Genomic DNA, 24104 nt, shown 5'->3' on the forward strand with positions numbered 1-24104 from the left:
GAAAAGACATACAAGTAGTATCCATGCATTGCATGGTTGCTTGAGTTCTAAGAGCATCAAAAACTAGTTGAAATGGAAAATTAGGGAAAAGGAAAAGAAAGGTGGGATGATTTAGTGTTTATATAAACAATAACTAGCTTATCATAAATTATGAACTAAGCAGTAGTTGAGGACATGCGCTAATCCAAAAACACAATTAGCCATGTGAGCATTTTTCAAGAAGTATGAAAGAAAATCAAAACTAATATAAACATTTTAACAATACAACCATCTTCTTGCCTGCTCCCTCAATCACACTGCAAAGTAGAATATCATTTTCCTCTGGCATTGTTATTGAGAAGCTCACCACTAATCCCTTCCAATTCTTTGCATCTTTTTGGGCATCCAAAATCCACTTTTCCTTGAAATATTACATCTTCATCCATCAGTTTCCGGTCATGGAAACAGATAATGATCGAAGATCAGCAACCAGATTCACAATGGACATATGCATGCATTTAGACATGGTCATGTAGAAGTTAAGAAAGGATCTTATACCAACATATACAATGTACATCTGTAGATGGATTGCAGGCATTGCTGGCTGGGACAATGACATCGGAATACAAAACTTTGTTCAACCAAAGCCAAGCCCTTCAGTAGCTTCATGGATTGCAAGCAGCATACGTTCCTGAAGTTGTTCCTTGGAGGAATACTCTGGAAGATCTAGCTGATTAAAGCTGGAGAGCAAAAATAAAAAGGTTAAAAACAAAATGAAAAGCACATATATTATAAAATGAGGAAGAAATTCAATATGGCAGTCGAGAATTATTTGTCACCATGTATGTGCAGAAGGCAGCCATTCAGGAGCTCCATATGCCTTGTGAATCTGAAACCTTTGTGGACCAGAGATACCCTGCAATGCCTTAAAACCCTCCAATGGCACCTGCACACACTCAATAGAAATGATATGGATGCTAGCCAAAGTAAACCTAAACAATTTAATAATAATCAATAAAATTACCTCTGATGTTCCAGTAACAAACTGCAACAGTCTTGCCATATCCTCTTTGTTAAATGCTTTAACAACTTCCCAAAACCATTGGATAACGGGAGATGCAGCTGTGTAGACAGTATACTCAGAGTTGACTCAGAGTTGGCCTTTAGATCATCCACTGCAAAATAACAATATGTTCAGATAATAAGAACAACAGGCAAACTCAAGGAAAAAGTATTAAATCATAGGCTGGCAAACTTACAATCAATTTCAGGATAGTAACTCAAGCTCTTATCATTAAAAATTGAAATAAGTTCCCTGGAAACAATTCGTTAAATCCCTCAAGGAATTGATTTGAGGACGGATAGCATTTGTCAAGATATGATCAGCAACAAGATCTACATACTCGTGTTGTTTCTTCAGTAACTCTTATATTTCTTCCTCCAGGTTTCAGCTCATAATCAGTAACCTTTTTCAAGCAACAAATGACAATAATTTAGAAGATATTTGAGAAAATAACAAGAAAAGAAAAATCTAGGAAAAACAAAACATCATTCAGTATTTACATACCTCAGTTTTTCCATAAAGTATGTGCTTTTCTTCATCAGCATCCATGCTGAAAGTCAGGTCAGGTATGTCACTCACATCGTTCTGAAATAAATAAGATCATTAAGAAGGATTAGTCCTTCAAATGGACTCATTGGCTATAATGCAATATTTGAGAAGTCAGCTAAAAGAACCAGGGGAAGAAATTGATTAATTAAACTAACCTCCAGCATCCACTTCAGATTCTTGTAATAATCAGGATCAACTGCCTCTATATCATGATAAGTCAACTTAACACCAAGTATGTGCTTGTAGAAGGTTCGAGTAAAATAAACATCCAAAAGTTGACCATCAAATAGTGCCTTTGCAACCTGCATATATGATTGACGGAAGAGAAAAATAAGACTAAAACTAATGCAAATCATGATAAACAGTCACCTCAGAACCTAGCAGCCCAGTGACTTACCACACGGTATACAAATTTGAAGTAAGAAAGATGCTCAGTCTGGTAAACAGAATTAGGATTTGGCTGGAAAGTTGCATTGTTCCCCACAGTAGCAAAAAGTAATGTTCCTTTGTCAAATATAACCCTTGACAGTAGCTGATACCATTCTCGTGTCAGACCACCAGCATCAATGCCCTCTTCACCTTGAAACTGCATATTCAAACGACCCTTCAGATCCTGAGTAGGCTGCATTCATAACTGATTTGCTCCAAAACATATGCCCGCCGCACGTTTATCCGCAGAGGACCCGCAAGGTGCAGTTCATGCTGTCGCCTTATTCTTGAATGGAAATATGCTCTCTTGTTATCAAAGTCAATCAACCTTGGAGCTTTCAGCAACATGGACAGTGATTTTTCCAACAAGCCAGGATTCTGCCTAACAAAAGCATTCAGAAATCTGCGATGCTTCTCAGCAAACCTTGCAAACGTGACAGAACCATCAAGCTTCTTCTGAGAATCCCCACTGCACTTAGAGGATAAGGAAGCAGAACACTCAGCAGACTCTTTTACCTCTGGTGCAGTCACATTTATATGATCTTGCTGCATGATAGAATGACTTGTGTGTAGCTTTTCACACAAAACAAAAGAAAGCGTCAATGAATGGAAGTAGTCTCTGAGTCCCAGGAGGAAGTGGTGACGATGAGGACGTGCCCTTTACATGCTGCCCGACATTTACATTACATACGGTTGGACAGAGTGAGCTCTGAGCCAGCTGTGCCTCAGTCATGCCAATACAATTACTCAATTCTTCCCACAATGGCTCTAATGATACATTTAATTTCCACATGGTAGCTTGCTCTTCCTGTTCACCATCACCACCCTTTGGAGTATCTTCACCAACATTAGTTGAAGTGAGTGAGCTAAGCACTTGCAGCACGCATAGAATAGCCACTCTCGCCATGGAACCTGCACTCAGACCCAGCATCTGTGTATTGCTCAGTGTTACAAGCTCATTGACAGCAGAAATGCTCAAACCATGAGCTAATTCTGAAGCCTCTTAGGTAAAGAACTTGCGATGGGTTGCAGCAACTGAGGCCAACTTCTTCAGCACCTCACCAGCTAACATATAAACTTTATCTGACAGCCTGAACCAAAATACTACCAATCAGCAGTGAAAAAGAAATAAAACGATTTGCCGGGGGAGACATTGGAAAAAGAAAAGGAACCTGGGTTAAAACCCTAGGTAGTGCAAATAACTTTTAATGCATCCTGAGGTAATCAGAAAATAATACCCCTCACAACCAAGAAGACTGCACAAATTGCATAAATCAGACTCTGGCAGCTGCAAGATAATATTATACAAATCCACATTTATATTGCCATTGGATCCAGATGATTCAGCATTGGTCTGTTTATCCTCCTGATTAGATGCTGGTTCTGACAAAAGGAGGGTCGTTATGAGCATCACCAGAAGCTTCACTGAGCAGGTTCTGGGAATTTGAATTATCAACTATAAAATCACAGAGTGACCCGTTTTCTAATTTTGATGCTGCTGTATAGATAACTATTTGAAGCAAGTCCATAACCTGCACCTAACGAAACCATATTAAAACAAATAGAACAATGCAGGATATTCTATCAGTATCGAGTAGCAGCAATAGCCAAAGCTAATGCATGCTAAGATGTTTAGAAGAGCAATTAATTAGAAGAGTATTACCTGCTTGAGATGGGCAGTACCGCGCAAAAACAGTGGCCGGTCCAAGAGCTTAAGAAATAATATTATAGGAATATCCCCACCCTGAGAGTTTCCCAACGGTTTTGATGCATCTCCATCCATAATTTTCTCCTTGCCTTTATCTTTCTTGGTTTCTGAGTTTTTTAGGCTCAAATGCTCAGAAAGAATTGAAGGATCATAGTGGAACAACATATTTGCAACATAGGTGGAAGACCTATTGCAACATACAAAATCAAAGGTAAAATAAGGGAAACAAACACAGGAAGGTGCAATTATATCAAATGAAAGCATTACCATCAAACATCTGTGACTGACCATAAACAACATTTGACTGGCAACCATAAGACCTTTGGGAATTAATTGTTGACAAACCATTGGTTGAGCCTTTGGTTTCAGATCTAATCATATCAAGTAAGAGCTTTACTGACGTTGCCCTCATAACACTATGTGCACAAAGATTTAACAGAAGCCTCTGCATAAGGCCTTTCCCAAGGGGCTATACACAGATACAAACAAAAACCAGTGTGTTAGAAAATACAATAATTTTCAAAATTTTCACTAAATATTAGGACAAACTACATTACAGCAACACCATAATCTATCCTAGACTAGAACTGAATATTGCATTTCAAGAATCAGATTAATGTTAAAAGTTGTCAATCTCCAACCACTTTGGCAGATTGGTCAGATTCAGCAAGCTCGGTTGACCATTGAACCAAGAAATACAGTAAATAGCAATACCTGTGCCAACCATATAAGGCGAATTAAAGCTTTCAAAGAATTTGCTTTCGGAAGAGGCTCCCCTTCAATTTCCTTCACTTTTAAGCTATCTGAAATGGTAGAGTCTTGCCTTCGACCTAGTCCAACTCCAATACACCTGTCCATCACTGTCTGCCTATCCAAACCCAAACCATTCCTCCTATTATTAAGCCTGTGGCTACCTCCAAAAAGACTATGGGCCTGGTGATGACTCATTGATCTATCCCTAAGCATTTGTGCTTCAGCAAGGTAATGAAGAAGGTAATACTGACAAAACGACTTCTGAAGAAGTCAAAAACACCTGGAACATAGACAAAGGAGTTACTATAGTTCAGTTATTAAGGAGGTGAAAAGTTTATAGTACAAACCTCTTCACGCAGATCAGCAGGGAAGGTGGCAATGATCGAAGCATTATCCATGTCCACAGGTTAACCCTCAGCTTGCAGTGCAACTCCCTGCGCTCTTTGTTGTGCTAACACTTCTGCTTGAATGTCTGGTGGAAAAGCAGATAAGAACTCAGGATCAATATCATCTGCTGAAGGTGGCACATAAGTTGGAGGTTGAACAGATTGAGCTTGTTGGGAAGCTAAAACTTCTGCCGGTAGATCTTCAGGTAGCGCCTCCAAGAAGGTAGGATCAATTGCATTAGCACCAGAAGCCTCATTATTAATGCTAGTTTGATCAGCCTGATTAGCATCCTGAGCAAGTAGTGTGTTTTGCCAAGAAGATGGCTCCTCTGGACCAATAAGGAGGAATATATTTTTTGGTTTGGTTCCCTTCAGCATCAGTTGTATTCACGTCAACATCAATACATTCATGAACTGAAGACCCATTAGAATCACCTGGGTTAGGCATCTCCAAACCAGAGTCTGCCAAAACATGATTACCTGAATGACCATCTGCTCCTGCCAATCCATCAGCACCCATGGCCTGTAATGAGAGGTTTCCAGACACTCCAGAATCCCCCTCAGGCAAGTTAACCATTTCAGAAATTTGCTCTACCTGATCAGCAGGAGTGCTATTCCCGTTCCCAATTGCCATGCTATCATGCTGATCAGGTGCACTGTTCAAAGAAAGCAGCTGAGTTAATATCTGTTCATGTCCCTGAACAGATTCAGCCATACCACCAATGACAGACTGAGGATTGAGCTGTTCATGGCATGGAACACTTCCAACCATTGGGTTAAGTTCATGTGAAATTTTGTTGCGATTTTCTTGCGGCTAATATTCAATCTGCCTACTGCTAGCATTGTCTCCCTGTACCACAGCCTTGCCATCAATTGATGGAGGGGCATCTGATGGTTTTGCCTCCTGGATTCCAGAATTTTGTGACTGCCTTTCTGCCAAAGTGTTGGCTGGAGCTGCACTGCACAAATGAGATACAAACTGTTCCCCTACTGACTGAGCAATTGCTGCAGCTTGAGCACTTGCTTGTGGCTGACCATCATCAGTCCACCGTCCATCACCAGGCCCCCTTCTCCTGGCAGATGCAATGAGTCCATGCCTACAGAAAAATCAGTCAAAGGCGGGGGTGCTGCACTGCCCAATCAATCACCAAACAGACTACTTGGTGCATGATCATTAGGCAGAACAGGAGCATCAAACATGTAGAAATTCGTAACATCAAAACTCCCAGATGATAGAGCTTCCAAATCCCTAAATGAATTCCCACCTGATGACCACATTGAGCTTAAGTCCCCTGACTGGGATGGTCTTAACAGAAGAGGATGTTGAAAGCCATTTACTACTGTAACAGAACACTCATAAGAAGACCTACCATTAGATTGCCGGCATTCAAAACCTACATGCCTACGAAGACCAAAGAGATCATCCACATTTATGCCTTCAAAAGATTCAGCAGCAACATCTATCAAACCACATGCAGCGCCAGATTGAGCAAGAACTGGCAAATGATCTAACCCATCAAGGGCTTCCCTCCACCTTAGCTCTATAACACGATGCTCATGAAAGTCATCACCTTCTTCATCAATCATGTCATCATTATAGTCATCTCCCAAACCAGTATCATAATGGTCCTCCACATCAGTATCAGCTAGAGACATCATTCCAGCACCATCTTCTGCTAGATCCTCATCCTCCCCCCTCATCATCATCCTCCCCATCATCTGCCATATCATCATCCTCATCACCGATATCATCATCTGCCCTATTATCCAGTCCGAATGTTATCTCAATTTGGTCAGTATCGTGTAACACACCACCTTCTTCCATTTCATCGTGCATGAAATCCATCCCAAGTTCCATGGGTCAGTTGCTAGCTGCTGTCTCCATTTCAACCCTCATTTCTTGCTCAATAGAATCATTTGGGTTTGCATCATGATTGCCTCCACTTTGTGAAGTTCCTTGATGTTGCTGTTGTTCAGTCTCCGCTACTTGTTGACCACCCTCATTCTGATTGTGCTCTATTGCCTCAGCAGCAGGTCCAATTACCCAATTAGCATCATGATTACCTTCACTTTGTGAAGTTCCTTGATGTTGCTGTTGTTCAGTCTCCGCTACTTGTTGACCACCCTCATTCTGATTGTGCTCTACTGCCTCAGCAGCAGGTCCAATTACCCAATTAGCATGTTTTCCATTTGAAGACAATGACTTCTTGTTGGACCCTTCAGACTTGAACACCTGCTCATTTGCATTAGCAGCCCTAGTCAGGCTTTCCAAAGCCTTCAGCATCAGATTTACAGTATTGGGTGCATTTGGATGATCCAAGTCAATCACTTCAAGAATGTTGGTTACACACTGAACCACTCCTCCTTCAATCATGCTTTTTGCTATATCTGGTGAGCAGCCAGTATCTGGTAAGCTGCTCAATGATGAGTTCTTTGACAAAATTGAATAGGCAAAATTAACAAAAGCAAAACCCTTTTATGAGGCACCAAGGAACTCTTCATTGAATTGCTCTCCAAATTTGAGAAAGAAGATAACACTTTCACAAGTTCATTAATCACCCTCTTACAGCCTTCACTGGAACGACCATATGGAACCACCAGAAACCATGAAGCTTTTTCAGACAACATGTCCCTCCATTCATCAGGTCCTACAGATTTATCAACAGATAGTGGAAGCATCCCATGTAAAATATGATGAAGAATGCCAGGGCTTCCAGATGGATCCTCTTGATTAGAACCGCGAAGTTGACCCATTTCTGAATCCCTTTTCAATATCACCCCAGCTGCATGTACATACGTTAAAAGAATATCACTCAATAACTTAAGATCAAAAGTCACCTTGCAAATCCAGCAGATTTTTCAGTTTCAGACTCCATTTTCCTTGTTTCTTCAACCTTTGACTTACCCTTCACCTTGCTGGCAGGTTCATCAATCTCCATTGAAGATAAGTCACTCGCACTATCGTCCTGGCCTTTAGCAGAAGGATATTTCAACACTATTTCAAGAAGCTGATCAATCACTTGAGAAAGATTGGTTGGAACCCTTTTGTGGCCTTTGGAACATCTACCTGTTCCATCATTTGAAGACAATCCAAGTTCATCACCAGAAGCTTTCAATTTGTCCTTATCTCTCTCCTTTCCCTTCAATAGAACTGCAAAGGGCCTTCCACCTAATGACTCCAACTGACAAACAGCAGCAGCAGCTTTCATAAAAACTAAAGGCTCTCTAAAGATAACAAATGCCATCAGTGTTAAAAATGTTCAAGGTCAAACACGCCCAGCATACCTGCTACCACTCAAGGTCTGTCTAATCTCCAATTCCATAGCAGTTTGCAAAGTCTGAGGATCTTCAAGGAGATGTCTGATAAGGGCAGATGCAACGGTATAATAACTGGAGAAAAAAAAAGGTCTTGGGGGACTAAAAAGAGCAGCCAAGCCTCCATTGTCAAAAAATTGTAAAGCTAGAGCATGTGTTTTTGTTAAGTGAGCACATAACTGCAGAACAGCCTGCATGACCATTGCTGGAACATGCTGTCTGATGAGGTCACAGGCAACAAGCAGCAACTTATGAGTCTCTTCTATAGTCAAGCAACCAGTAGATCTACCCAATATTTTCTCAAATGAAGTGATAGATTCTTTCACATTATCATCAGAAGCTGATTTTTTCTCTGTCACTGATTCTGGAACTGACAAAGAAGCATGCTCCCCATTTGAGTCAGGCTGAGATACAGTCTGAGTACCCTCCACCATCTCAGAAAATATTCTTGGACAGGACTGCAACATATTATCCAAGATCAACAATAAAGCACTGATACATTTTGGTGCCACAATTTCATTCCCCAACTCATTTTTAGCATTGAAGTCGCTCAGGATATCAATAGCAGCAGGTACCATACCATTCTGGGCAGCAATTCCCGTGTATTAACATCCCCGAACAGAAGCAGTGCTACAATATGAGATATCATACACAATGCACTGGAATCCTTCGAAAAATCTAACGGACAGAGCTTCAGTTGCTGAATAAGAAAGGATAGCACTCTTGGACGGTCTTCTCTTTTGTTGCGATTGCAAAGTGTTACAAGCAAGTCCGTCAATGAAAATGCCATGTTATCACTACTCTGGAACAACTTCACAGATGCATTAAGGATATCATCAATTGGAGGTTCTGCAGGCCCCCATTCTTCTGTCAAGACATCCATTGGCTTGTCAACACTGTCAACTTTGGATGTTTCCAATGAATTTCCAAGTGATAAAGCAAGCGCCTGAGCTAGCTCATCATCCTCTTGCACAGGATCCTCAGCATGACTAATCAGCCACTCCATGGCCATTTCAACACTATTTGTTTCAACTCGCCTCAGTGCTTCCTCTGCCCTAGCCCTTGAAAAACCCATCTCAACAATGGTGGTAAAGGTACCTTCGTCAGGTGGTGGGGGCATGAAGCGTCTGTTTGTACTTCCTGTAACGCCACTGCAGTTTCGTTTCACATCTCCAACACCTGAGTATACATGCATGACAATCGAAACAACAGAAGCCACAAAACCAGGACTACAATTGGGAAACAAGGGATGGTTCCAGAATCCAGATAGGTAGAATCACATCCAGCACCTGACACTGCAGCATATGCACAAATGTTTCTGGGTCCCTAGGAAAAGGGAAGACCCCAAATGACAAACCAGCAGCAATTAGCTGAATGAGCAGTTGAGTCTGGGGTGCAGAATTCCCAAACAGAAGTAATGTAGAATTAACAAAATACTCAAGCACGCGGCAGTAACATTGTAATGTATCAAGCAGCCATCTACTGTGCGAGAATTTATTTGTTTCACCTGCCTTCTTATGCTCAATACCTGGTGTAGGGACAGAGTATGGTAGCGTCCACAATAACTGACTAGTAGCTTCAAAGGTGGTAATTAGCTCCTTCAAGGTTCCATGGACGTTAAAATTATTAACCATTGCTGTATTACATGTATGTCGCTTGCTGTCAAATGTCAACGCTCCCATGTCTTCAACAAATTTTCCAAGGTATCAACACTTGACCGAAAGTGACATACCAAGTCCTGAAGATGAAGAATACCCAGAGAAACCCAGCGCCTCAAGAAATATTTTAACCAGTGCCGTACCAAGTGTCTTTGAAGCCGAACTTAATGATCCTGCATCTGCTCTACGAAGGTTTGGTGAGGTAAACCCTTCACAAGATCTGTGAAAAAGAACCACAATGTGAAAGCAAGCTTGTTAAGATTTCTATCACAAGAAGATCAGGACTTTTTGTTTTCAAATCCTGGATAGATGATGTCTCTGGCAAATTGTGAGAAACTTCAGAATCAATATTTGTAGCATCCATGTGTCAACCATTTCTTCCACCCCTTAAACGGGACAAAAAATGTTGACTACGACAGTGCAAAAATTCACCATAATGAAGACGTGAAAGATACTCTTGTTCTGCACTCCTCAAAGACTGAGACCCATTCCTAATAGAAACTGGATTCATGTATCTCACAGCTGGGATACTGGCATCATCGTCACTTTCTCTTCCAGTAGCAGCATTTGATGCAGCTGTATCTGTACTCTCACTTTCTTGATCAACATTCGGCTTCTCATCAGCCATGGAATCATTAGACAAAGAAATTTGCCACATTATTTCCCTGTATATCCTCCCAAGATATTTCAATACGTTAGCATCTGCAGTGCTCACTTCAGAGACAATACTGGTAGTGCCCTTCAAAAGAAAATTGGAAAGAGAAAATATACCTTCAAGACTAGAAAGAGATCTCAAAACCTTAGTTTGGTTTCTAGGCTGAACAGCAGCTAGCCGAGTTCCTCCAATAGAAGCTAACAGTTCATTTGTTGACTTCAGACATTCCCTGAGGAATGAACAAACTGCTTGAGCCAAAGACGCAGAATGCTGAAGCGAAAAGTTTTTGAAGGCGACAGAAATGCTCTGTCCAACTGGTGCTGACAGAGGCATTAAAGGCAAAGTAAACAGCTGTCCAGTAAACAGTTGCAGGACAGCATCGATCCCGTTCTTTTCAAGAAACAAATGACATGTGTCAGCATTCTGAAGAATGGTTTCAAGAAGATGGCCCACATTGCTTATACAATCAGGAAGAAACAATTCAATATTCAAAAAAGAAGTATCAGAAGATGGGTCAGCTGTCTGCTCTGAACTCTGGATCCTTGAAGATTCCCTCTCATCTTGCTGAATCAAATTCCTCTCTTCAGCATCAGTCTCCATGGGAACAGGGGCAGAAAATTCAGCAGCAAGATAAGAAGTGTCAACCCCAGATCCAATTCTCAGTACGACATTCAAGATCTCAATCACTATATCCACTCCAGGCACACGCAATGAAGAAGCATGGCGCATAAGTTCATCCAAGCCACTTGACAAGGAGCCAGGAGTATCTCCAGTGACCATCCATTATAGCATCTAGGAAGGCAGATGGAAGATCAGCTGTGTGTCACGTCCCAAGACGTAATACGATCGTATTAGCTTAAATAAAACCTCAAAATAATAGGAAATTTTTTTTCTTAATCATTCTAAAATTCTTCAATAAAATAATCTATCAAGTAAAATTCATATCTTTAATCCAACTGATGATACATCTTTATATATCCAAATATAAACTATATAAAATACAAAATTGCCTTTTAAAATCTCATAACATATTCTTCGACGATTAAGTAATCTTACTCATTTCATCTTTTAACTTCACACAAGACTAACCAAATTTATCACTTAATCATCTGTAAAAAAAAAATAAAAGAGAAATGAGCAAATCACAGCTTAATAAGTATAGGCTCACATACTTTACCAAATCAAGCATCGTTTTCTTACACATCATATAGATCATTCAAAACATTCATCAAATTATAATATCAAAATATTTCAAGATCATCGTTTTATCAAATATTTCATAAATTCATAAATCAATGTCAAAATATGTCACTTCATAAATAATTGCAAAATATGCTATCATTCAAATATCATAATCAAACCAAATTATGGATTAATCATTAAAAATCATTGCAAATCATCGCAAATCATCATCATCATAAATCATCATTATCATTGATTTATCATTAGCTACGATCACTGCTATAACTCGTGACATTGATCGTATCGACAATTTCATCATCATGATAATTGCTAACTATTATAACCCGCTAGCCAGGGCCTTATGCTAACTACTATTACCCATTAGCCATGATCGTAGAACTAGTTCTGATATCAATGATCCCACTTTTCATGGATGTAAAAACTTAGCCATCACAAAATCATTCTTTAAACATAAATCATTTTCTCATTTCATTCATAAACATGATCCATCATTTATATAAAGAAACACAAAATAATCATATGCTTGATCCTATTTTCATACATCGAAAATAATAAAATAAAATATTCATTCATTTAGAAACATACATATATACATAGATTCGAAAATAAGCAAAGTGTGTGAGATTCTACTTACTTCCATTCGATTTCACCACTTAATTTTTCTCTCAAAATAATTAATGGCCTATTCAAGATCATTTCAACATATCAGAATTTAATCAACTCTTTTTGAGACCATTTATACAAAAATCAACTAAGTTACACAAAGAGTTAACTTAACTAATTAATACTGATAGTCTAATCTCTTTTCATTAAAACAGTCATATCTCAATATATCCAAATCGGAATTATGATCTCTTTAATGCGTTAGAAACTAGACTTGATAAGCTTTCTAACCATATATGGCACACCTTATAATTTCTTGTAGATTAATTTTAACAATTTTTGAAATCCACGTCAAATACTGTTGCCAGACAGCATGTATACTTTCTAATAAAAATTACACATTTATTTACAAGAAACTCCAAATTCAATTCCCCTTATTTTGTTGAAAAGTAGATTCAATGACCTTTTTAAACATGTATGGCTCAATACATAATTCCTTATATAAAAATTAAGAAGAATTTCGAAATTCTTTACTGCTACTGCTACTAGACAGCCTACACATCTTTAAGTAGAAATTAGACAACTCTTCATAGAGAACTCGAATTCAACTTCTGTTTATTTCATTAGAAAGTAGATTCAACATGCTTTCCAATGATATATAATAATCATAACAATAATCTATCCATTAATACAAAATTCTATTTTAATTCATTATTACATATTACAACATTTCATCCAAAAATAAAATTTCTCATTCAATCTTTAAAAACTCAAATCTTTACTTTCAGTCTTCAAACTACATTCAATAATCATCAATAAATCTTAAAAACATGAAATAAACAAAGCCCAGTAATTTACCCAAATAGATCATGAAGATTAATGAAAGATTTCATGATTTTTCTTGGTTTTGCTCTCAAAACTTCAACTCCAAATAATAGTAATCAACTTGATATTTTTTTTTAAATAAAAAGAGGGCATATACTCACCTTTAAGGGATTAACTTGATTGTAGCCTCTGATTGTGAATCTCCAACTTGACTTTTCATATTCTCTAACCTTAAGGAAGATGAGGAAGAAGAACTTTATTTTCTTTCTGTTTCACGTTAGTTAATTTTTCTTTCATCTAATACTTTAACCTTTTTTTTTTTACTAAATAATGTCTTAATAAATTGATAGACTTTAGTATTAGTCTAACCCAATTATTATTTGGGTTGGGGTATTACAAGCTGCATCTAAGACAGGAAAGCAGTTATGATCCTTGTGAATTAGATCACTCATGACAGTTGCCGCAAGTGCTAATACTCCCCCACCAAAATCTTTTGCTCATCTAAATATGATACACAAGCATTGTGGCAACAAACTCTCCTCAGATCCATAAACAAGGGCAGTGTTTCCAGGGGCATATGTTCCCAGTGATATAGCACGTAACAAAGTTTTCATGAGTAGCCACCAATGATAGGAAATGAGTGCTTCAGAATATAAAGGCTGCAGTTTTCCAAGACTATTCTTATAACACGAAGAATTTGAAGAACTGCTTCCCTTGGGAAAGGAGGATCAGATCCCAAAAAATTATCTTCAACCTGCAAATCTTTTCTTGATTTTATATGCTTCTCAAAACATGTATCAAAATGGTTAAATAGCTCAGCCCAATGATGAAAATCCCCCTGTATCAATAACAACAAAGTGTAAATAACTGCATTATATAAACTACAACATTTTATCAGATAAAGGTTATAGAGGCACGTTATCAAACTCCCAAATGAAATCTTTTAGTGGTTCCTCTATGTTCTCGAGTGGCAAAGATGTGACACTATTGATGAAGGATCTGATTTTGGGAGGCCGATACAAATTAAAAAAGAAAAAAAGTTACTTTAGTTATAGGCATTAATATATTCCTGGACATTCATATCCTACCAACATAAATAGAAGGCAGAATTAGTAGATCAAAAGGGACTGCAATGAGAGAAAAAGACGAGTAATTAGGAAATTACACCAATGCCAATATCTCAACAGCCTAAAAGGTTTATTAACTGCCTTCTAGAAGAGAAGGAAATAAATATACCAAAAACAGGAACCAAATTTTGTTTCCATAGCTCTCTAAACATCTAATCTCAAGTCTCCTCATAAAACCATTGCCAATAAAAATAGATTGCTTACCTTCCAACGATCGATCCTCTTAGCCAAGTAGCTAAATTTTATACAATCAAAATGTGAATAAAAACTGTTATGAGATGACTCAATATGGCAATCTGCTACATTTTGCCTACAGCCTGGAAAAGTACCTCCTATTCTCCTTTCATTTTGCAAACAACATACAGAACTGCAACGCAACAAATGCAAGAAAACTTATTTTGTACAAATTACTATAATTGCACCAAATGCAGAATTCAAGCAACAAGCCCGACCGTGTCGCCAATAAAATGTTGGCAATAAGTCAATTCCATTTTGACTTAGTTATTTATCAGATAACAGATATATATATATAAATATATATATATATATTTTTTGGGTTTTTCAAACTGAAAATTTGCTTCAAAACCCAAATAATTTTAAAGGCTCTGTCACTAAAATTTCAAAGTAAATATTTATTATTATCGTGCAACTTCCTATATGTTATTATTGTGTAACTTTTTATATAGAGAGCTCAATAGGAGACAGTTGATCAACATATTTAGATTTGTTGACCTCAACTTCATTAATAAGCAGAGTAGCACAGTCGTTTATCATGCTAATCATGTGATTGAATGCATGAAAAGAGCGACTAATTATTATTTGCTCAAGTATAATACGTAGTGAGTTATATTCCAAATTTACCTAAATTTGATCTGATGCGTAATTTGAGTATATCATTGTTATTATTTTGCAGTCATCATTGGGTGCTTATTGTGATTGACACCAAATCCTTAACACCATACTTACTTAATTCAATTAATTCAATGGCGATGCCTAACCCCGATATTCAAATTTTTATAAAGAGGTATTACACTTTATTATATTATATATCTTCTATTTCTTCATAAGTAATTTTATTTATGTATTAAGTAATTTTTTTTTCAATTTACGGTAATATCTTCATTCGATAAGAACATAAAGAAACCAAAATGGGTGTCATTACTGGTAAATATGAAATTTATTTTTTTTGCTGAGTTTGTATAGATAAATATTTCTTAAACCCACTCAATTTAATTTTCAAGTACTCGTCAACCCGGTAATACTGAATGCAGATATTATGTCTTTCGTTTTATGCGAAAGATAGTTTTATATGATTTTATGATCACACCATTCAAGGTTAGTATAAATTTCATAAACTTGTTATATCTTCAAAAAAATAAAAAGCTAAATTATGTTCTCATTTATTAACATTTACTTCTGATATTTTTTTTAGTGGGAGGGTAAAGAAAGCTTCACGTTAGAGGAATTAGATGAAGTTCGTAAAGAATGGTGTGAGTATGTATTATCATTTATCAATATTGATAAACCTTGAGGTTAGATATTATTAGTTGAATATAAATATATGAAGAACAAATTATTGTAATGTTTTTAACATGCCATGTTGAATGAAAAATTTAAGTTTGTAGATTGGGGTATTGGTTTAATATTATTTGTATACTTAATATGAATACATTATATGTCCTTAGTATATTATTGAGTACGATTATTTTAAAAAGGTATATAAATATGGCAACGTTATTAGTTTTAAATTCGGATGTGTGATCAATTTATTGCAATATAATAATGTTCATTATGTAAATTTTAAAATATAATTCGTAGTATCACATATATAAACCAAATATTTTCTGGGCATAAATATACAACTGACTTCAAATATTTTTTAGGCATAAACTTACATCTGACTTGATATATACAATATCAAAAATATTTTTTTGATGAATTAATGAAGGCATTTTTAGCAAGAAAATGTCTTGAATCATCTATAACAAAATGTTATTGAAGACATTTTTAATCAAAACCATCTTCAATAATCTCACCTAAAAAAATTTGTGTGAAATATTAAAGGCATTTTGGACAAAAAATACCTTCAAAAATCTTTTTCAACTTTTTTGTATGGATTATTAAAGGCGTTTTAAAAAAAATCGCTTTCAATAATACTAACTAAAAATTACTTGAATGAATTATTAAAGGCGTTTTTGGCCAAAAAAGCTTTCAATAATCTAAAAACATCTTCAATAATCTATTTCATATTTTTCGTATTGATTATTAAGGGTGTTTTTCTGTCGAAAATACCTTAAATAATCCCTAACAAAATGTTATTGAAGGTATTTTTTTTTAAAAAAATCACCTTCAATAATTCGACCATTCAAAGTTATCGTATGAAATATGAAAAGTATTTTAAGCCAAAAACGCCTTCAAGAATCCGTTTCAACTTTTGTATATGGATTATTGAAGTCGTTTTTGACAAAAATCATCTTTAATAATCCAAATAAAAAATTTATTGATTGGATTATTAAAGGCGAGTTTGGCCAAAAATGCTTTCAAAAATCGGTTTCATATTTTTTCTGTGAATTATTAAGGGTATTTCTTTGCAAAAAAAAAAACTTCAATATTCTCTCCAAAATTTTTTAAAGCAATTAGTGAAGGCATTTTTATCCAAAAAATACCTAGAATAATCACTTACAAATAATCTTTACAAAAACTCAAAAAAAGCTAAAGAGAGGGATCAAACCTACCACCTTATGGTTAACATCCGTACGATCTTGAAATTTTTTATATGATATTTATTGAAGGTATTTTTTTACCAAAAACAACTTCAATAAGCTTGTGAAATTTTTTGGTGAAATTATTAAAGGTATTTTTTTGTAGAAAACGCTTTCAATAATCATATATTTTTTTTATGAATAGATTATTGAAGGCGTTGTCTGCCAAAAACACCTTTGGTAATTCCCTATCAATTTTTTTAATAAGATTATTTAAGTCGTTTTCTGTAAAAAAAACGCTTTTAGTATTCACTCAAATTTTTAGGACGTGATTATTCAAGGCATTTAAGTCGATAAACGCCGCTAATATCAAGTCTTGGGTGTCATTTATAAGTAATAACGTCGCTATTTGAATATTTAGTGACATTTTGATAACAAACGCCTTAAGTTTTATAAAAACATGAAAGCTAACGATATTTGTAAGTGGAATGCTGCTACAAAACTGTCACTAATTTTTTGTTTTCTTGTAATGTACCTTTAAGTAAAGTGTGTTATTTAAACTCTTATTATAACATATTTTAATAAATTATGCATATTTAATGACTTTTTAAGAAATCAATATTGGATATTAAAAATAGTTGCTTGTAAATATATAAATAAACATTATTGATGATTACATTGAGATATTAAAAATCTTTCTTTTTAGAATATGTTTATAATTTAATATTTTTTAATTAGTAAAATTCATGCAAGAATGCATTTTTTTACTATAAAATTAAAATACAAAATGATTTATATGACATAAATAAGCACATATAAAAACCAGAAGTAAGTGATCATGAAAAAGAAAACATTATATATTTACTTTATTTCAAGCAACAAAAACTTTATAACAATATGGTTTCAAATCAAAATAAAAATTTTAAATTTTCAATAGCAAATAGATGAAAAGTAAGAATTTAAATGAGCTCAATAATGATCAATTGCTTCAAAATTTTATAAAATTGAAAATAAAAATTCACTACCAAAAAATTAAAAGAAAAAGTTCATAAAAAAGCATAAAATAAAGAAGAAAGAAAAAAAACAAAATCCGATTTAATTGTGATAGAAGACAATCTTTTGAAAAAATTAAAATAAAAAAGAAAATATATAAAAAATGAATGAAGATAATGACCTAAAACCAAAAGACTTAAAAGAAAACTTTTTTAAAAAGTCAAAATAAAGAAATATTAAATATATATTCTTTATTGGAATTTTAATTTAAAATTTTTGTTATATTTATTTTTTTCAAACTTAAATTTATATTTTCAATTTAATTTAGTGTGATGATAATAAATTATTTCAATTTTATTACTATAAAAGTATATATTAAAATTATTTTATTATATTAAAATTATAATTTAATTAATAATTACGTGCACAACAGGTGAAAGAAAACCAGTACTATTAAAAATAAATAAACCTTTTTGTTAACTTTTCATCATATAGAAAAATTTTCTATTTTAATTGAATTTATATAATTTTATAACCAATCATTCATGGTTGATTAAAGCATTGATTAAAAAAAAAGAACAATTTCAATCTTTTTTTTTTTTAAACAAAATATGTAAGTCAAGTTAACATGACATTAGTATTTTTTTTTTCTTTCATTTCAATTATTTTTTCATTTTTTTCAAAGTAACCAGTTTCTTGTTATTTTGGGGAAGCAGATTTCTTCAAAATTATTTAATAAATCTTTCTCTTTCCACACTGAAAAATGTCAAAGAAAAATGGTAGCAATTAAAGTAAAGTTTATTCATTTCTTCTGGTCCAATTCATACATGAAACTTGATTAATATAAAGACTTGCTTGCATGCATAGGCATAGGCATTGAGCTGTTGTGTGTTTATTTCATCTATATATGAACTCACCTGCACTGTGTCAAACAATGTCTGTTCTTCTTATCGGGAAACGCAATAGGCTTAAGGATGCCTAATGTTTCATACCTTGATGTGATGTCTCAACAATAAGGTGAGGATTGGCATAACATGCAATTAAGAACAAAAAAGTATGCAGAAAATTTTAGAGCATGATGAGTCAATTGGTGAAAATTTTAGTTCATAAAAGCAAGCGATTACAATGCATTGGCGTCCACTATTGATCAGGAGGCACCATTAATTGGTTTCCTCAGTCATCATCTCACTGATCTCATACACTAAAAATTTAGCCATAGATAAATTCTTGTAGCGTAACAGTTCCCCATCTCTGAATTTGGTAAGACGAGTTGAAGGACTTTGTTTGTTAGACATTCTAATGTCATTTGAGGCTATGATAATTCGCTTCCCAACTTCACTACTTATGAACTTATCCCTTGGAATTCCAGCAGTTCGGTCCGCTGGTGACAGAAACAATGAATTGCTTTGAGAGCTTAATTTCTGGCCATAAATGGTGGTGAGGCACCATTTTGTATGCTTCGGGCCTTGAGCAGTAATTGTCTTCTTTGATGCTCAGCTGTTCTTCTGGCAGATCCTGAATGGCTCTACCAGTGCTCGGAGCATTGGCATTTTTGCTCACTCCACTATATATAGTTCAGAAGGTATCCATTGATGATACCAGAAGTGGATATGGCTTTCGATGAGATACCATATAAACCTTTTAAAGTCGTTGCTTCCATATGGAGGAACCATGCTCCCTCTTGACGCTGGAAAGCATACATATAGGCATAGATGAAAGCAGATGATAAAAACACGATTTTTCATGACAAAGACAACGGAGAGCAACATTTTTGAATTATTATGATGCAAAAAATTTCACTTCATTAACAACTACTTAAAAATTTACAGCAAATGTCAGAAATTTCAAATAATACTTACATTAACATGTTTAATATCAAAAGCTTAGTAGCATCCGACGACCCTGAGCACTAGGTTTTTCAGCTTGCAGCGGCTTCTTCTTTGATGCTTTTAACTGCTTCAACCTCTTAGCTATCCTTTGGCGGGAGTCTCCTTGTTCTTGTTGTCTAGCAGAAGCTTTGAATACCTCCGGATTGCACTTGGATTGAGGATTCACCACATAAACCAATGGGGTTGGTTCTGGCCTTGTAACAGCTTGGCTTGAAGAAGTTGGTCGGGAACTTAGCTTCTGCTCCTTGGAAACTTCGAAGTCCAAATCAGCCTCTATATATTCCATGATTGCTGGTTTGCTCACAGACTTTTTCATCACAGGAACGTTAAGATGGTCTTTGTTTCTCAAGTCAGCGAAACTTGTACTCTTGTTAAATATGATTCGGCTCCATTTATCAATCAAATCCTTGGCAAGTTTCTTGTTGGAACTTGTTTCCTCTTCAGATCTAGATAGAAACATAATCACCCTCCCAAGACCGCTTTTCTTGAGCTGCTGTCGTCGTTCTTGTTGCTCTAAATCAAGTGGAAAATCAGTCAAGATGTTCAAAATTGTGCCACGGATAGTTGCGTTTGGTAAGCTGCCATCAGGAAGGGGATCTAGCCAATTCTTCAAGAGTGTCAGAACTCCACGATCCAAAAATTCTTGTTGAAAACTTTTCTTGGACAAAACCTCGGTAAGGAAAGACAATTTTCGGGGTTTGTTGATGGCTGGTTGACCTATTCTATTGAGTCCAGCATCGTCTTCGGCCACGATCTCAAGCTCAGCTATTACTTTCTCAACAAACAGGATGATTTCTTCGGGACTTTTCTCAGTCGTTCTCTTCCTTTTAACAGCATCAAACATGGCATTGATTTCTGGATCATCTCCATAAAAATCCTTCCCTCCCTTTCTTTTCTTTTCTTCCACAGTACCTTGGTTCTTCATCAAGCTATCCTTACGGGAAAAGGGATGGTAGACCATTATTCTGATGATAATACTGTAATCAAAGACTATATCTCAACTCTGTACTTTTTAAGATTACTTTGGTTTCAGGCCATGGAAAGGTGTATTTATAGGTGTCTGAGAATCCTAGTCCTAGTAGGAATCAGAGTAGGGTTAATCCTACTAATAATAGGATTAGGAAGGTTCCTTGATCCAACTGTCAGGATTAAGTTCACTTTCTGACAGCTGCATTTGGTGTCTCATCCTTTGCATATTGTGACGACTCGTGCCCGCTTTTTGAGGTGAAGAATGAACATCATAGAGGGCAGAAATGAGATCAACGCTGTGGTGGGGTTTCACCAGGTGATTGATCTCCTTCTGGGTACGCATACCAGTCTCAAATGAGATGATCTCATATTAGTCAAACAGATTACTGAAGTGCTTTTATTTTTGTGATACAGATATGGTTCACATACACAGCAAATTCCTCGGTCCTCTTCCTTTGACTGCTGAAGAATTAATTTGTCTCCTGTGTTTAGAAGTACTTCAGTCGTGCATCCTCTTTCACGACTTTTAGAAGGTGGCTGCTAGTTATGAAACTTTTAAACAGATCTGTGTTCATAACCTGTCTTAAAAGTACGAACTAAAGATCACATTTTGAGGATATTTTTCTTTTATTTTTCTCTATTTCCTCATCAAAACGGTGAGTTTTGCAAATTACATATTTCAAATGTTAATTATATATTTTATTTATTTATTTATCTATTATTTCTTAAATATGTTTTTTAAAAAGTTATGATTTAATATGCTTTCTATAAAAAATGTAAACATAAAAAATTATAATCTCTATTTTTCTCAATAACAAAAAGAATATTTATTAATGCATACAAAAAATTATGGAGTACTTAATTTTAATTATTAAATGAATAAAAAATATTATTCAATTAATATGAACTAAGTTATTGCCTTTATATATTTATTTATTTATAAAATATATTTCTATCACTCAATTTACATATTGTTACTTTATAATAATCCTTACCATGAGATATAAAATTAAATATACAACCTCTTGGTTAATATCTTGCATATGCTTTAAAATAAAGTTCATAAAATAAATCATTGATATTAAAAAATCATTTAATATTTTATGATAATTGATATGTGTTTTTTATTACAATAATTTACGCTTTACATTATAATAATATCTTATCATAGGATACAGATTAAATGATATAATTTTTTATTGTTATACCAGTAATCTTGAATAAATATGGTTAAAATATGTCATGGATCCACTTATTTTTTTTATTTTTAAAATTTAGATCGTATAATATTATTTAAAGAAATTTAATTCTTGTAATATTATTTTTAAGAAATCTAATTCTTATAGTATTATATTTTAAGAAATTTATTCTATATGTATTATTAATGATTGAATTGAAATCCTTAAAAAATAATACTATAAGATTAAATTTTTTTAAATAATGCTAATATATCTAAATTTTAAAAATAAAAAATATATAAGGACCTGTACGCTTTTTGACCAATAAATATATTTAACATACCATTATTTTTGTCCTCGATACCTAGAATGACGACACATTCAAAGCTTCGATATTATTTCTCACAGTTTTTATCCAATTAGGATGACAAACAAATTATTTTTTAATAAATTAGTTTGATTTCTCATCATCATGGAGATTAGCTAATATAAATATTCAAATACTTTGAATAATAATTAAATTTATATGATTCTATAACCACTCATTCATGATTGATTAAAGCATTGATAAAAAAAAAATACACTTTCAATCTTACTTTTTTTAAAACAAACTATGTAAGTCAAGTTAACATCACAATATTTTTTTCTTTCATTTTCATTTATTTTTTTTCATGTTTTCAAAGTTACCAGCTTCTTGTTACTTTGGTGAAGCAGTCCTTAAAAATTAATTAATAAATCTTTCCCCTTCCGCACTGGAAAAGGTAAAAGAAAAAAGGGGCAGCCATTAAAGCAAAGATTATTCATTTCTTCAGGTACAATTCATGCATGAAACTTGATTAATATGAAGACATGCATGCATGCATGCATGCATACGAATTGAGTTGTCGTATGTTTATTTCACCCATATATGAACTCACCTGCCTGCATCATCTGCATATTCAACCTCATATTTAGAAGGGACTAAAACTTGGAATTCCATTATATTTACTCTGGCAGTCCTTCTCAATTTCATGATCCTGATATTTTAAGCTGTTACTCTTTTTCTTCCTTGAATCAGGAAAGTTTTCAGAAGCTCTTGAGGTACAGCTTTTGGCTACCTCAGCTTACTGATCATGGCCTCTTGTCCAATACTTTGAACGAGAGAATTGGTTAGGTCGTTGCCATCACATTTATGCTCTCCAACTTCATAGCACCAAGGTTTGATAAGCATAGCCCAGATGAACCTTTTAAACTCGTTGCTTCCATATGGAAGAACCATGCTCCCTCTTTATGCTAGAAAGCATACTTATAGGCATAGATGAAAGCAGATGATAAAAGCACGATTTTTCATGACAAAGAAATCGGAGAACAACATTTTTGAATAATTATGATGCAAAAATTTCACTTCATTAATAACAACTCAAAAATTTACAGCAACTGTCAAAATTTTCAATTAATACTTATATTAACTTGTTTAATATCAAAAGCTTAGTAGCATGCGACGAACCTGTGCACTAGGTTTTTCTGCTTGCAGCGGCTTCTTCTTTGATGCTTTTAACTGCTTCAACCTCTTAGCTATTGTTTGGCGGGAGTCTCCTTGTACTTGCTTTCTAGCATAAGCTTTGAATACCTCCGGATTGCACTTGGATTGAGGATTCACCACATAAACCAGTGGGTTGGTTCAGGCATTGTAACAGCTTGGCTCGAAGAAGATGGTCGGGAACTTAGCTTCTGCTCCTTGGAAACATTGAAGTCCAAATCAGGCTCTATATATTCCATGATTAGCTTCTGCTCCTCCCAATATCGCTTTTCATGAGCTGTACTTGTCGTCCTTGTTGCTCTAAATCGAGTAGGAAATCTGTCAAGATATTCAAAATTGTGCTGCGGACATTTGCGTTTGGTAAGCTGCCGTCAGGAAGGGGCTCTAGCCAATTCTTCAAAAGTGTCAGAACTCCACGATCCAAAAACTCTTGTTGAAAACTTTTCTTGGACAAAATTTGGGTAAGGAAAGGCAGTTGCTGGAGTTTGATGATGGCTGGTTGGCCTATTCTACTGAGTTGTGCATAGTCTTCAGCTACGATTTCAAGTTCAGCCATTACTTTCTCAACAAGCTGGATGATTTCTTGAGAACTTTTCTCAAT

At 35.0% G+C, this 24104-nt stretch overlaps 2 protein-coding genes and 2 pseudogenes across 3 annotated transcripts; all 4 read right to left on the reverse strand.

Annotated features, from left to right (window-relative positions):
* Positions 1 to 678: 678 nt before the first annotated feature.
* On the reverse strand, positions 679 to 3830 carry LOC149514524 (E3 ubiquitin-protein ligase UPL2-like). The gene is made up of 9 exons (XM_089744357.1): positions 3684 to 3830; positions 3259 to 3552; positions 1989 to 3111; positions 1747 to 1893; positions 1547 to 1627; positions 1383 to 1445; positions 1239 to 1294; positions 819 to 1154; positions 679 to 719 (listed from the first exon to the last, which is right to left on the reverse strand). Exons 3-7 carry the CDS (start codon positions 2217 to 2219, stop codon positions 1274 to 1276), a joined length of 543 nt encoding a protein of 180 aa, XP_089600483.1. The 5' UTR covers positions 2220 to 3111; positions 3259 to 3552; positions 3684 to 3830; the 3' UTR covers positions 679 to 719; positions 819 to 1154; positions 1239 to 1273.
* A 100-nt stretch (positions 3831 to 3930) lies between these two features.
* On the reverse strand, positions 3931 to 9921 carry LOC111301888 (E3 ubiquitin-protein ligase UPL2-like; annotated as a pseudogene). Its single transcript, XR_016328033.1, has 3 exons — positions 4829 to 9921; positions 4443 to 4761; positions 3931 to 4197 (listed from the first exon to the last, which is right to left on the reverse strand). The product of XR_016328033.1 is annotated as an E3 ubiquitin-protein ligase UPL2-like (transcript).
* Positions 9922 to 10393: 472 nt separating this feature from the next.
* LOC149514525 (E3 ubiquitin-protein ligase UPL1-like) lies at positions 10394 to 11316 on the reverse strand. Its single transcript, XM_089744356.1, has 2 exons — positions 10612 to 11316; positions 10394 to 10505 (listed from the first exon to the last, which is right to left on the reverse strand). Exons 1-2 carry the CDS (start codon positions 11273 to 11275, stop codon positions 10498 to 10500), a joined length of 672 nt encoding a protein of 223 aa, XP_089600482.1. The 5' UTR covers positions 11276 to 11316; the 3' UTR covers positions 10394 to 10497.
* An 8507-nt stretch (positions 11317 to 19823) lies between these two features.
* LOC111301889 (protein IWS1 homolog 1 pseudogene) lies at positions 19824 to 20798 on the reverse strand (annotated as a pseudogene).
* Positions 20799 to 24104: the final 3306 nt, after the last annotated feature.

Source organism: Durio zibethinus, chromosome 15, assembly GCF_047325235.1.
Source record: "Durio zibethinus cultivar Kanyao isolate XHJ-2024 chromosome 15, ASM4732523v1, whole genome shotgun sequence".
NCBI lineage: Eukaryota > Viridiplantae > Streptophyta > Magnoliopsida > Malvales > Malvaceae > Durio > Durio zibethinus.

Bases quoted from the DNA above. Each gene is read 5' to 3' on its own strand.
- LOC149514524 (XM_089744357.1), bottom strand. From the start codon at position 2,219: ATGCAGCCTACTCAGGATCTGAAGGGTCGTTTGAATATGCAGTTTCAA. The intron at 1,628-1,746 runs GTTAGTTTAATT...TATTTATTTCAG, and splicing joins ATCTGAAGTGGATGCTGGAG to AACGATGTGAGTGACATACC. The intron at 1,295-1,382 runs GTATGTAGATCT...AATTGTTTCCAG, and splicing joins TTACTGAAGAAACAACACGA to GGAACTTATTTCAATTTTTA.
- LOC149514525 (XM_089744356.1), bottom strand. From the start codon at position 11,275: ATGGTCACTGGAGATACTCCTGGCTCCTTGTCAAGTGGCTTGGATGAA.